The sequence below is a fragment of the Xenopus laevis genome, chromosome 2L (genome assembly GCF_017654675.1).
Source record: "Xenopus laevis strain J_2021 chromosome 2L, Xenopus_laevis_v10.1, whole genome shotgun sequence".
Classification (NCBI taxonomy): domain Eukaryota; kingdom Metazoa; phylum Chordata; class Amphibia; order Anura; family Pipidae; genus Xenopus; species Xenopus laevis.
In genome coordinates, this window is record NC_054373.1 from 63,081,584 (window position 1) to 63,095,307 (window position 13,724).

The following is a 13,724-nucleotide window of genomic DNA, read 5'->3' on the forward strand; positions in this document are numbered from 1 at the left end:
GTTATAGTAAATACTGTTGGGTATTGTGCCATATTTGATTCAACTTCTGAGAGAGAGAGAGAGAGAGAGAGAGAGAGAGAGAGAGAGAGAGAGAGAAATCAAGAGTAGCAGAATTAAAATACTAGCTGCAGTTTACATAATGCCCCAGCAGTACCATTTGTTGTCAGTATCCATGCTGTAAGACACTATACTATACACTGTCAGATATAGGGAAATCACACGATTACATTTTTCAATATGTTTGATCAACAAACCAATATCCATTGTACAAAAAAAGTTGTGAAGTTTGCCGCTTTGGCACACATGTAGCAAACATCATCAGTACACGTATGGCCAGACCTTATGGGGTGAATATACCTCCTGGGCCCCCCTGTAGCCGCAGGGTCTGCTTCCTCTATAGTTACCCCCTGCTAGATCCCATCAAAAATAGCAATGGGTTTGCTGCCCTTAAGTAGCCTCTTGGAGTATAAGCTCATATTCTGTTATGAAATTATGTGAAAATGAACACTATGCTCCATAACCATATCCACATAGCTGGGCAGATCAGGGCAAGTACTCTATCAACATTTTCTACTGAACTGTGATCAGAATCTATTTTGAATGAAACAGTATTCCCTACACTCCAAAGTGACTTCTTTCTCAAATTTCAAAATGAACAGTTCTAAGAATAAGTGGAATTACATCTGGGCCCTGGCTTTTAGCCATGTTGCTCCCAACCTGTCCACAGTGTCCCTTCTTTTCCTTAAAAAGCTCCTCAGTTGAAATATACAATAACTGTATATAAAACCAAGATGTTCCTTTTAAGATATTTAAACAAAGTGCATTCGTTTGTCAAGCACTCCATTCATATTTTAATTCTTTATGCGTGGTTAGACCTTGTGCGGTACACTTTTTAATGTATTTTAAGACATCAAACTCTCTGGAGTGAGTTTCAGGTACATCTACCCCATCTATGCTTCACCTAAGTATATAAATCAAGGAAACTCTCATAAAATAATTACTGAATTGTTAGCTCTAAAGTTTATTGAAATATTTAATTTGTTGTTGAACATACTAAAAGTTAACTTAAAGGGATACTGTCATGGGAAAAAAGCAGAATTCTCCACTGAAATCCATTTCTCAAAAGAGCAAACAGAATTTTTTATATTCAATTTTGAAATCTGACATGGGGCTAGACATTTTGTCAATTTCCCAGCTGCCCCTGGTCATGTGATTTGTGCCTGCACTTTAGGAGAGCAATGCTTTCTGGCAGGCTGCTGTTTTTCCTTCTCAATGTAACTGAATGTGTCTCAGTGGGACATGGGTTTTTACTAATAAGTGCTGTTCTTAGATCTACCAGGCAGCTGTTATCTTGTGTTAGGGAGCTGCTATCTGGTTACCTTCCCATTGTTCTTTTGTTTGGCTGCTGGGGGGGGAAGGGAGGGGTGATATCACTCCAACTTGCAGTACAGCAGTAAAGAGTGATTGAAGTTTATCAGAGCACAAGTCACATGACTCGGGGCAGCTGGGAAATTGACAATATGTCTAGCCCCATGTCAAATTTCAAAATTGAATATAAAACAATTTGTTTGCTCTTTTGAGAAACTGATTTCAGTGCAGAATTCTGCTGGAGCAGCACTATTAGCTGATTCATTTTGAAAAATTTTTTTTTTCCCATGACAGTATCCCTTTAAAAGTAAACCACTCCTTTAAGGGTAAGGTCACACTGATCATTTCGGGGAGATTTAGTAGCCTGGCGACTAATCATTTCATCTTTGCGGCGACCAATCTCTCCGAAGGCGCGAATCACACGCGGCATTTTGTTTTCCGAAGTTTCCTCATGAGGAAACTTTGTGCGACTTCCGAAAACGAATCGGCGCGTGTGATTAGCGCCGGCGATTTTTCATTTTAGCCAGCGCAAAGTGAGGGAGGGCATTCGGGGAGATTAGTCGCCAGGCGACTAAATCTCCCCAAAACGCTCAGTGTGAAATTACCCTAAATGTCTGTTGGTCTGCTGGATAGATATATTTGGAAAATGTAATTCAATTATCTTTGTCTTAATTACATACATGAGGCATGATAATCATAATTAATCCACAGGAATAGAGAGAATCCTATTAATAGCAGAGCACTATACTGTTTCAGGGAAAGTGATACTGACAAAATGTTAAACAAATGCAGTAAAGACAGTCAGACAAAGGATATGAAAACATATGTTAGGGATTGCAATATAACCTTTCTGATTATTTATAGAAGCTAAATCAGTAAGATCCAATGTTTTTTTTTTCAATTAAGTGTATTACCTTTTCATATAAAACAACCAGTTTCTATGCCATCTTGTGGTACATTCACTAGTCTAAAGCCTTGGATTAAAGTTCTAGTATAGATCTGGTCATGCTGCAAGTCACAATGAAAAACCTGTGTGCTCAGTAATGACTATTGGCAGGATCTAGTTCATTTCTCTTTTTGATATATATACAATACCAGGTGTGCTGAGAAAATGCATTAATATTACTCCCAAGATACTTGCTTTAAGTAGTTAATGGCAGAATTATAATGAATCATAATATTTGTCTACAGAAGAAAAAAATCTGCTGTGTTCCATTGTATTGCATTATAGTGCATATGGCTAATGTGCACCAGGTGATTTGACCTCTGTGGTTTTCTGTGTCATAGGCTTGCCAGTTCTTCCAAAAAAATGTCCTGTTGTCTATAGAAATTGGAAATAACTTTTATGCATTTAGCCACATTATAACATTAACATCAAAAGATTATTTTGAGCCTTGACTAGTCCTGCTTGTCTAAGTGAAGTCTCTGAGAATTTTAGAAAGCCTAACAAGATTTTTGAAAGCTTTACAGTTGGTATATTTTCTTTTTTTTTTTTTTTGTTTAAGGAAAAAACTACTGCAACTGCAATTCTTTCAAATGTATAGTTATGCACAATTTTACCTTTCTAAAGAAATTTACTTATTTTGATCACGAACTTCTCTGTAAGAAATGAAATCATAATTAAACTAGGATTATCACCTGAATACTATCCATCTGTTGGGGTAAAATGCGTAGAAAATCATCTGGTAGGTTTCCTACTAAAGGAGGATTCCATCTTCTGCACTGTTTTGCTACTTGTGAGCCACTGGAACTCAGTACATCAGTCCTACAACGAAATTAAAAAATGTATTAATATTCAATACAAAAAAAAACTATTTAAAAGCAAAACATGAAGGGCTGTCAGAACTTATAGATTTACTATTACAACTGTTAGTTAAGCAATTAGATTCTTATCTAAAGGACACTGCGGGATGTTTTGAAGTTACTTCATGGATTGGAGTGGAGGAGTTCCTATGGATGGGGTACAGCAGATGTGGTATCACTCTATTCGAGTATCCCCCATGATAAAGGTATGATAGCAATTAAATCCCATCTAGATAGGTATAGCAACTATTCAGAAGCAGCAAAATGCTAAATACTGGAGGCAACTTGGTACCTGCTAATACATAATTATTTTATTTTTGGAGGGGTGTGTTACGTTCAGGTGCGTGGGACCGCAATGGGGACGTGATTTACGCTCACATACTCCAACCTATATATGGGGGTGACAGAACGAGTCTGGAACATATAATTCTGTTCGATGCTATATAGATGATCTTCTTTATGTATGGGCCGGAGGTAAAAAAACAGTTTGAAGCATTTGTTGCAAGTTTAAATAATAAGATCTTAAATTTCAAATTTACCATGTGCTATAGCATAGAAAATATTGCATACCTAGATCTATTGACATGTCTAGAGGGAGGGAGGAACTTAACTACAGTATATACTAAACCCTACACAGGGAACTCTCTTTTAAGAGCAGATTTGTGTCATCCAAGGCATTTTAATGGAGGTATCCCGAATGCAAATTTCCTGCTCCTATGCAGGAACTGTAGTACAGATGAGAAGTTTATTGAGGAATCGTGTAAACTATGGGATAGGTTCTTACAGAAGGGATATAACATAAATGTTTTGCAGAATGCTTTTAATTTGGCTTTAGATTCTGCCAGGACTAAATTAAATGGAAGGAAATATTAGGGCAAGTAGAGTAAATAAAACAAATTACAAACATTATAGAAATATAGACTCAATTAAAAAGGTGACAAAAGATATAGAAGAAAAACAGAAACTCACAATGAGTATTAAGTATAGTGCACAATTTAACAAGATCAAGGGCATTTTAAACAAGCATTTGCCAATACTATATGGGCATAAGACTTTTAAACAAATAATTGAACCTGGTGTTTGAGCTGTGGCAAGGAAAGCTCCCACATAAGGAATGGTGTTGGCCCCAAGTTTATTTAGTAGGGAATCGAGGTTGGAGACATGGTTATATACTTGTGGGATGTTCAAATGTGAATCCACAAGGTGTGTTACATGCAGAGTAGATTCAGTGTCAAGTACATTTTAATGTAGCGTAACACAATCTAGATAGGTATAGCAACTATTCAGAAGCAGCAAAATGCTAAATACTGGAGGCAACTTGGTACCTGCTAATACATAATTATTTTATTTTTGGAGGGGTGTGTTACGTTCAGGTGCGTGGGACCGCAATGGGGACGTGATTTGCGCTCACATACGCCAATACTCGTGGGATGTTCAAATGTGAATCCACAAGGTGTGTTACATGCAGAGTAGATTCAGTGTCAAGTACATTTTAATGTAGCGTAACACAATCTAGATAGGTATAGCAACTATTCAGAAGCAGCAACATGCTAAATACTGGAGGCAACTTGGTACCTGCTAATACATAATTTGAGATACATCAAATAAAGAGCTATATAAATTGCAATACAAAATTGGTGGTATATCTGAAAGAAATGCCAGAAGCAGTACGTAGGATGCACCACTAGGAACTTAAAGAATAGAATAAGAGAGCATTTGAACACTATAAGGTCTGGGAGCGAGGGCACACCAGTATCGAGGCACTGCAGTGAATGTAATGGTGGAGATGCAGAGTTAGTCTCGGCATAGAGAGAGTGGTCCTGTGCCCAAGAGGAGGTGACCTGCAAACTAAACTACTAAAGGGCATAAGTTAATTGGATCTATAAACTGCATACAAGACAGTCTCAAGGGTTAAATTCAGTTATAGACATAAGATGTTATTTTAAGTGTGGAAATGAAACACATTAGGCATCCATTTGAATCACAACATTTTATTAACTTTGTAAAGTAATGAATAAACCGACACAGTATCAATTACAATACCCAGGGAAATATATATACAGGATTGTAGTAAATCATATGTACAGTCATGATAGTTGGGAGATTTATTTATTAATAAAATTATGAAATTGATGATAACATAATACAACTGATATATGAATTAAAATGGAAAACATAAGATTGTAGAAAGTTTTATGTATAATAAATAAATTGGAACATATCTGATTTACTTAATAATTTTAAACTGTTACAGCTGTTAAATTCCTTCTCTTCTTTGTGAGTGTTAATATATTAATTATATGGGTGGGTTAATCCCTGGGTTTATGTTAATGAGGGCTGAGGTCTCTGAGGAAGAGTGCAAACACGAAACACGTCAGACCTCAGATACTATTTTATCTGTAAATCGGATGTGTTAATAAAGACTGTTATTTTTACCTATGGCTTGGGAAGAAGCAATGCTGTAAAAAAGATACCGGAGTGCGCTGCCACAACAATCGGCGTGTGCAAAACATGAATTACATCTTCTTCATATCTAGCATTTATTATTTTATAGACGAACTAGCTTCGGCTTTAGGCACTGAAGACTTAGTGCTGTAATTTTGTGGAGTTTGGTTGATATAGGTTATTAGACCAGTAGCAAACGTAGCACCTTTTATTACATAACCCCACAACAATAAATTAATATAACAGATCCATCTATCTTTACGATTCTTCCCTTTTACAAGCACTGGTAAGTCCTAATTTTTTCAATTTAGGTTTTGATTTTCAGTGCCCCAAATTGATTGGGGATAATTAAATTGAGAAAAGTCAGCAAAGACAGATGACTATGTTGATAAAGGACATGGAAGGTCTCGGTTATGAAGAAAGATTGGCCAAGTTGAGATTGTTTACACTGGAGAAGAGGCACTTAAGGGGATATATGATAACTATGTATAAATATATAAGGGAATCATAGGATAAACTCTGCAATTCTTTATTACCAGTAGGCCATTCCAGCAGACACAATGGCATCCATTCAGGTAAAAGAATAGAGATCTTAATATACAATAAAAGATATATTTAGAGAGACAGTTGTGAAGTTGCAAAATTCTGTCCCTCATGCAGCTGTACTGGCAGAATCATTAGCATTAGCTACATTAGTTTCAGAAAGGGTCTTATCAATGGAGAAAATACATTGTTACTAAGATTAGCTCTCAGTGACTGAACAGTAACTGGTCCAGTTGCCCTCTTGAAGTCAGGAAGGAAATCAAGAAGGTTTCAGATGAAGTGATCTCATTTGGATTAACTAACAGTTAGGCAGGTTTCATTTAGACAAAGGGCTTCAACTTGATGGATGTGTGTCTTTTTTCAATCATGACTTCTAGGTTACTAAGTAAACAATATCATTTGTTAAATAGCTTGCTGAAGGTGTACTGGGGGTGCAACAAAGCACATTTTGGGCACTGTTTCCAAATCATGAAAACCAAAAGAGATGAGCCTGGTTACAAAACTTGACAAAAATGTTTTACTCCCAAAACATTTTCATCGTTCTTTCCACTTCAGAACTGGCAACATCTGTTGTATGTTGGCAAAAAGAGAGAAAAAAACCATTACAATATAATTAGTCATTGAAATTCTATACAGGTACAGTGGCATTATACTATTTTCTTTCTGCTATCAACAGCTATTTTAATATTACTACGACATTACTACCTATTACTGAAATAAGATACATTCATCCTTCTGCAGTGTATAAATAGGGTCCTTTGTTCTTTATTTGTTGCTTTACACTGAATCAGATTCACTGATATATTTAAGGAAGGCTATATAATGCATTAATTACATTTTCTGAACAAACTAACGTGCCTAACTTGTTATTAGAAATCACAAGACACTGCAGTTTTGAACTTAATCTTAAAAGATATCTACCATTTCCTGAAAGCGCAGTACTGGTTTGAGCAAGCTGTGCATTTGACAAGGGCACTTCAATAATATAAAACATTCCCCACAACTGCTTAGTGACTTCAGCCCATTGGAATGTGGAGATTTCATTAGAAAATAAATAGCTGCTGTTCTGCAAAGCCCCAGTGTGTGGCACAGTGTGTATGTGCATTTATGCTGAACATGCTATAGCCAACTAAACACACAAAGCTTGTTTCTAGGCAAACATCAGATCATTTGATGTGCATGACTGAATATTAATTTGCTGCTTGTGTTATAGCATGAAGCACATTTCAGAATATAATTACAAAAAGCCTTAGAAAAAATAATTTCAAAAAGCAGAAAAGGTCATGTCTCAAAACTGACTTGTTTTCATCTACATGAACATGAATAATGTAGATAAATAAAGCGAAGAGCGTAAGAGCGAAGAGCATATTGCCTGCACATAAACCTGCAAACAGCATCAGCTCCTGTGATTACATTTTTGTAATGTTTAATTTTGGACATATGTAACGAGATGTGTATTTTTATCACTGAAAAGATTTATAAATCAAAGGATTTTAGAATTTAGCTGAAACACCCCTTTTGGAACACTAAGGGGGTTACTTATCAAACTTCGAATACAAAAATCACAAAAAACTTTTTTCAGAATTTATTATACCCCGAGGCTGAAAAAAGTCTGAATCCGAAAATCCACTATCTCCAAGCTGTCGGGGTCCTGTAGAAGTCAATGGCAAAGGTCCCCTTTCATTATCATGGTCCGAACTGAGCTTCGGCCAAAAATCTGGGAGTTTTTTTCTAATTTTGGAGGGAAATCAGATTTTTCAGATTTTTTGCCCGAACCAATTGTAGCGAGCTTTCTCTATGATAAACAAGGTCCAATCGGCAATTCAGAGTTGGTTGGACTTTTTTTTTAATAGAAATAATGAGATAAATTAAGACTGTAATAAATAACCCCCTAAATGTGCTCAGATGTTATGCTTACAGATGTATTAAACATTAGGGCCTCATTTACCATTGCCCCAGGCAAAAGCATATGACGACTAAGAGGTGCAAAAAATGTCCCCCTTAGGGCCCATGCTCTTATTTGTTATGGCTGCAATGATCTGCACAATCAAGCACAAAGCAGCCCTGTACAGTGCTGCATTCATGAAAGAAGCGCAGGTCTTTGCTGTCCATTTTCAAGGACAAAACCCTGCACCTATTGGGCATAAATGCAGAATAAGGTGCAAAGTTTTAAAAAACATGACGGTTGCTACCATATTTTACATTTTGTACCATGCCCCTACTACTACTGAATTTCTCTGCTACTGTGCTAGGAGTTGTCAGGGTAGCAAGCAGCATTTATCCCAAATCTCACCCTTGGTTTGGGCTCTGCCGAGGGCCAGCCAAAAGTAGATAATTTACAAAAGTTTACCCAAACAAGTAAACAGGACTTTAGGGGTCAATTACGACAACAAGTGCAGTTTCAACCACTGCACTTTTTTCCAGCAGTAAGTTAAACCCTATTCTTTAAAGGTATTTGCGTCAACATGTGCTCTTTGCACTTCAGTAGAGCTGCACTTGGTGTCACTACTGACTTCCATTCTGAATCGAGAACTTCCGCACCCATTGACGCAGGGAAACCCTAGAGCTACTACTGACCAAGTAGCACTAAATAAACAAAAAAACACATACATACACAAACAAGTATTATTAATATTGGTGTTTTATACAGCTATGGAAAAAATAGGATGATGCAGATTTTATAGACTGCGGCACACTTGGACATTCTCTGTTGCTCTGGAAGGCCAATCTGACCATGTCAGTTTTCTTCATTCTTTTTATTACTTTTGGACAATATTTTTTTAAAGGTAAATTTTATTTTTTTTAACACACATCAATTGCATACATGACAGACAGTTGAGCAGACTATTCCACATAAGGTCCAAAAGATAGGTAAACCACACAAGTTGACACAAAGCATATTACAGCAAAGGTCGCTAGCGGGTATAGATGGACAGACCAAAACACCATTGTATAGTTCAGCTGAGGGGCTACATTTAGTCCTCCAGATTTAATAAAGTGATCCCCCACTGTCTAAGCGCAAGAGGGTTTATCTATCTGAGTCTCTCTACGGGGGTTCGGGTCAATGTCACTTCATGGGCCCCAGATTTTATCAAATTTCGTTGATGCTCCCCTAGCCTCAAATGTGAGTTTATAGAGGGGTACTACACTGTTAACCAGCTGCACCCAAGCTTTAAGAGAGGGTGGGAGGTTACCCATCCAGTGGAGTGCTACAGTTTTTTAGCATAAAAGAGTAAGATGGGGTAACAAAGGCAAGCATATTTGGCTGGAATTTTCTCTTCTACGACTCCTAAAAGGCAAATAGTTGGGAGATATTACCCTTGGGAAGTCAAGGTTGTCTGCTAAGTAATTCACAACTTATGTTGCTGACACCTGGGGCAGGAGTCGAGAGGGATTCAGCCCATTTGTTTGAGGGGTTTGGTGGTTACATATATTATTAGCTTATCTTTCAGTGAGATAAGGCCAGCATATACATTGTCTATTGCTTCCTCCCAATCATCTTGTGCAAGGCCTGTAATTTTGCTGGTCCATTCCTGAGTTATCTGAAAGGGTTTGGGGCCAGACCGAAGAAGTTGCTGATAGAGCCGGGACATTCGTTTTGAGGGGCTGGGGTCGTGGAGAATGTCTTCTAAGGTGAGGCAGGACAGTTGGGGGCTAAGGGTGGTGAATTGGGAATAGAAGGTATGTTGTAGTTGAAAGAACTTAAAAAGTAGAACTTTGTGTTGAAGTGTAGGATATGTAGGAAAGGTATTATTATCAAGAAGGTCTTTCAGGCATTTTATACCCTGGCTCGGCCAGAAGGCAGGGTCTTGTATGGTCCTGAAGTGAGGTAAGTATGAGTTTCCCCACAGAGGGAGGTGGGGGACAGTAATGGTGGTGTATACCCCCAGGTCTTAAGAGCTGCTAGCCAGGACTTGTGAGGGGTAGTTAATGTAATTGGTAAAGGGCTGGAGTCTTAGAGTATACGATAGGGGAAGTTGCAAAGGCTTTCCCATGAGGATAGTAGAAGAGCTTGCAATTGCAACTTTGGGTTATATGGGTCAGTGTTAAAGCACCAGTGAAGATAGTATAGTTGCGAAGCTAGATAGTACAGATGGAAGTTGGGGAGAGCCAATCCTCCCTCTTCGCATTGGGCACACAGCTTGGTTCACACAATTCTTGGTGACTTTTGGACAATATTTAAACATTAATTAATCCTTTTTCTGCCTCCATTACAGTTTCATTGCATCAGACTGTTTTATTAAAAAAATGAGGAAATCATTTTTAAAAAATATGTAATTAGTTGATTAAAATGGAGTCTAGGAGAGTAGCCTTCCTGTAATTTGGAGCTTACTGGATAATGGATCCCATACTGGTACCAGGGGGTTTCTTGGATCAGGACAAGAGCAAGTGACATGCCTGTGAACCTTAAGGGGGCTGTGGACCTGGTCCCAGAGAAGACTACTGTGATTTCCTTTTAATTTTTGAAATCATGTATGTCTGTTTAAAATATGTTTATATTTATTTATGGAAGTTCAGATAGTGTTTAAGTAACTTTTTATATAAAGGAGTATATTGTTCCTGCAACGCTAGAAAAGTTAACTTTATTTATTAGCATTATTTTTTATATAACACCAAATTTTATTCCCTATAAAGAGTTACAGTAAGTAAAAGTTCCAGTCTGGCTTATGGTCAGCATACCTAGCTGTTCCAGCGGTGTAACAATATACAGTGAGCTGTGGGGCATGCACAAGTTACAGGAGCATTTTTCTTTTGATTTTGAAAAGGCATTTGATACATTCAATCATGTCATTCTGCCAAGTAAGTTTCAGTTATCAGGAACCTGTCCCAAAGCCATATCTGGTTCCACTGGTAATAGCCAGATCAAGCAAATGGGGTAAAAAGCCACAATGTTTGTATCTAGAAACCCATAGGAAAAGTAGTTGGCATTTACTGATCACCTGTTTAAATAGCTAACATGAATGGTTGCTTTGGGTTACTAGACTTTTTGATTATTTGATTACCTCTAATATGATTTAAGTATTGACTTATCCTCTCCTACATAAAATACAACAAATGGAGCACAATACCTGTATCCCACACATGAATTGGGTCAAATACACTTCATTCATATTGAATAAAGGACCCTCAGTGCTATAAACTGAGTTATCTGGGTCATGCAGTTCATATCTGAATCTGCTTTTCTGTAACCCTACCTCTTACATTAAGGTATTTTCAGGATTTAATACAATTATTAAAAAAACAAGAAAGTTTGTAGGTGTGTTAAAACTCCTCACAATGGTAACCATCTGTAAAAATAAGATGCACAAAATTACAGCTTTTCATCCTGGGTCCTTATGAAATTGACCCTTATGTTGTTTAAATGTGATAGTGTCAGGGAGCCGGGAGCTCCCTCCAGGGAGGTAGTCAGGATCGAGGAGGAAGCCCTCTTGAGGGAGCAAGGTCGTGGTGTCCAAAGGGTTAATTCGAAGAGTAGTCAGGATCCAGGCAAGAGTTCAGGGGCAGGCAGATAACAGCAAAGTCCAAAGTCCAGGCAGGGGTCAAGATAAGTATTCAGGAACAGGATCAGCAAAATCAGCACACAGGAAACCCAGGAAACACTTAGGAAATGTATTCCTATACTTGGGCGCCATTCTGGCATCCAGGTAGCGTTTTTATTTCAAATTTGGCGCCATAGTGACATCATTGGCGTCCTTGCGCCGACGTCAGCGCGCTGACCTCATCGCGCCGGCGCCGCTACCCACGTGGCGGCCATGGGCGCCGCCATCTTGGAAGCGACGCCGGCAGGGAAGGACGCGCCGCCCGGAGCTCCTGGACCTGCTCCGGGCGGCGATCGTGACAGATAGGAACCTTAGATTGTTAACTTCTCTTGGGTAGATAATGATAAAGACTGTATTTGTAGGTACTAAATAGTGATATTAATAAATTAAAATATAATGATGGTAAAACAAATATGTTTCAATAGTCGTTAAATAATAAAGAATATAAACTGCATCCTAAAGTTAAGTGTGACCTTTCCTTATGCTCCTCATTTGTTGCATATTTTGTACAAATTGGCTACATATATGAAAATAAACGCACAGTTTGATCAATATCTTACCTAGGAGGAGGAGTTGGTGGTGTTTGTAGATTAGATCTGTCAAATGAAGGCATGTCATAAGCAGGAGGGGAATAAACTGGAGGGGGCTCCTCATCAGAGCTATCTGGCTCCAGAGTTCTTTCCAAAATCTGTAAATATATATATATAACAATGGAGAGATGTTAAAAAGTAGTTTACTAGGGAAAGGCAACAGAGGCACATACCTTGGGTGCAATGAAGGTGGATGCTATTGGAGGGGAGCTATCATTTGGAAAGGAAGAAAACTGGGCAGACTGAGCAGGGTAGGTGGAGGAGTGTGCAAAGATGGGGGTGGAGCGAGAAAAAGGGTGGGGAAAGTAGTGTTACTGGCTTGGGCACCAATACTTCTTGGCCAGCATCTGAGTTTACGAGTTGTTTATATAGTTTACAAAGTTAGCGCCAGATGTAGTAATTTACAGCAAACATTATTAGATGCCTTCAAAAAGGCAGCCATTACAAGCTATTGTACTGACCCTGCTATGTATGGCCTTAGATTTCAAGCTCCACTGGGACAGGGAATAATATGAATTATGTGTATTCTCTGTAAAACACTGCAGAAAATGTGATGGTGATATATAAATACCAAGAAACAAATATATATTCTGTAGGGATGCACCGAATCCACTATTTTGGATTCGGCCGAACCCCCGAATCCTTTGCGAACGATTCGGCCGAATACCGAACCGAAGCCGACCCCTCATTTGCATATGCAAATTAGGGGTGGGAAGGGGAAAACATTTTTTACTTTCTTGTTTTGTGACAAAAAGTCACGCAATTTCCCTCCCTGCCCCTAATTTGCATATGCAAATTAGGATTCGGATTCGGCCAGGCAGAATGATTCAGACGAATCTGAATCCTGCTGAAAAAGGCCGAATCCTGGTCGAATCCCGAACCGAATCCTGGATTCGGTGCATCCCTAATATTCTGATTAGTTGCCGTCAGTTACCAGACTGCAATTTTTATTACATTGCCCCTTATCAGAATACTCTCCATTTCTGGGATATTGTCAGACCCCAAATCGGTCTACTAGGTTCTATGTGAGGACAGCTATCATTAGAGTAATATCATCCATGTTAAATTATAGCTGTTCCTTTTATACACAGATTTATTATTTTTTCTAATGAAGTAGAATAACCAGGTTTACATGGTTTGTAAGGCTAAAAACGAGGTGTAAGTCTCTTAACCTTAACATTGCTAAGATCCCTTTAAAGTGTATTCAGTTACAGATATTAAGCAGAATTTAAAAAAATCTATTATAACTTTTGTTTTGGCAGTATAATTATTTATTGTAGGGTGGTCCAATAGAAGGCCCATCTGGCTGAAGCCCTTCAAAAGATGTATGTGGCCCCCAGCATGCCCATAATGACCAAATATATTGAACAGCACTTTCTTACATGATCTCAACCTTTACCTTTATGACTGGACAATTATTGGTTAGCCAATAAAA

General features: G+C 38.2%; 1 protein-coding gene across 11 annotated transcripts in view; it reads right to left on the reverse strand.

Moving 5' to 3' along the window:
• Positions 1-13,724, reverse strand: part of cuedc1.L (CUE domain containing 1 L homeolog) — a 92,743-nt gene that overhangs the window by 25,462 nt on the left and 53,557 nt on the right. For all 11 annotated transcript variants that reach the window (NM_001086219.1, XM_041580848.1, XM_041580843.1 and 8 more), the window contains 2 exons: positions 12,260-12,387; positions 3,007-3,133 (listed from right to left, as the gene is read on the reverse strand). In NM_001086219.1, the coding sequence (NP_001079688.1) occupies positions 3,007-3,133; positions 12,260-12,387 (255 nt within the window). The remainder of the gene's footprint in view (positions 1-3,006; positions 3,134-12,259; positions 12,388-13,724) is intronic.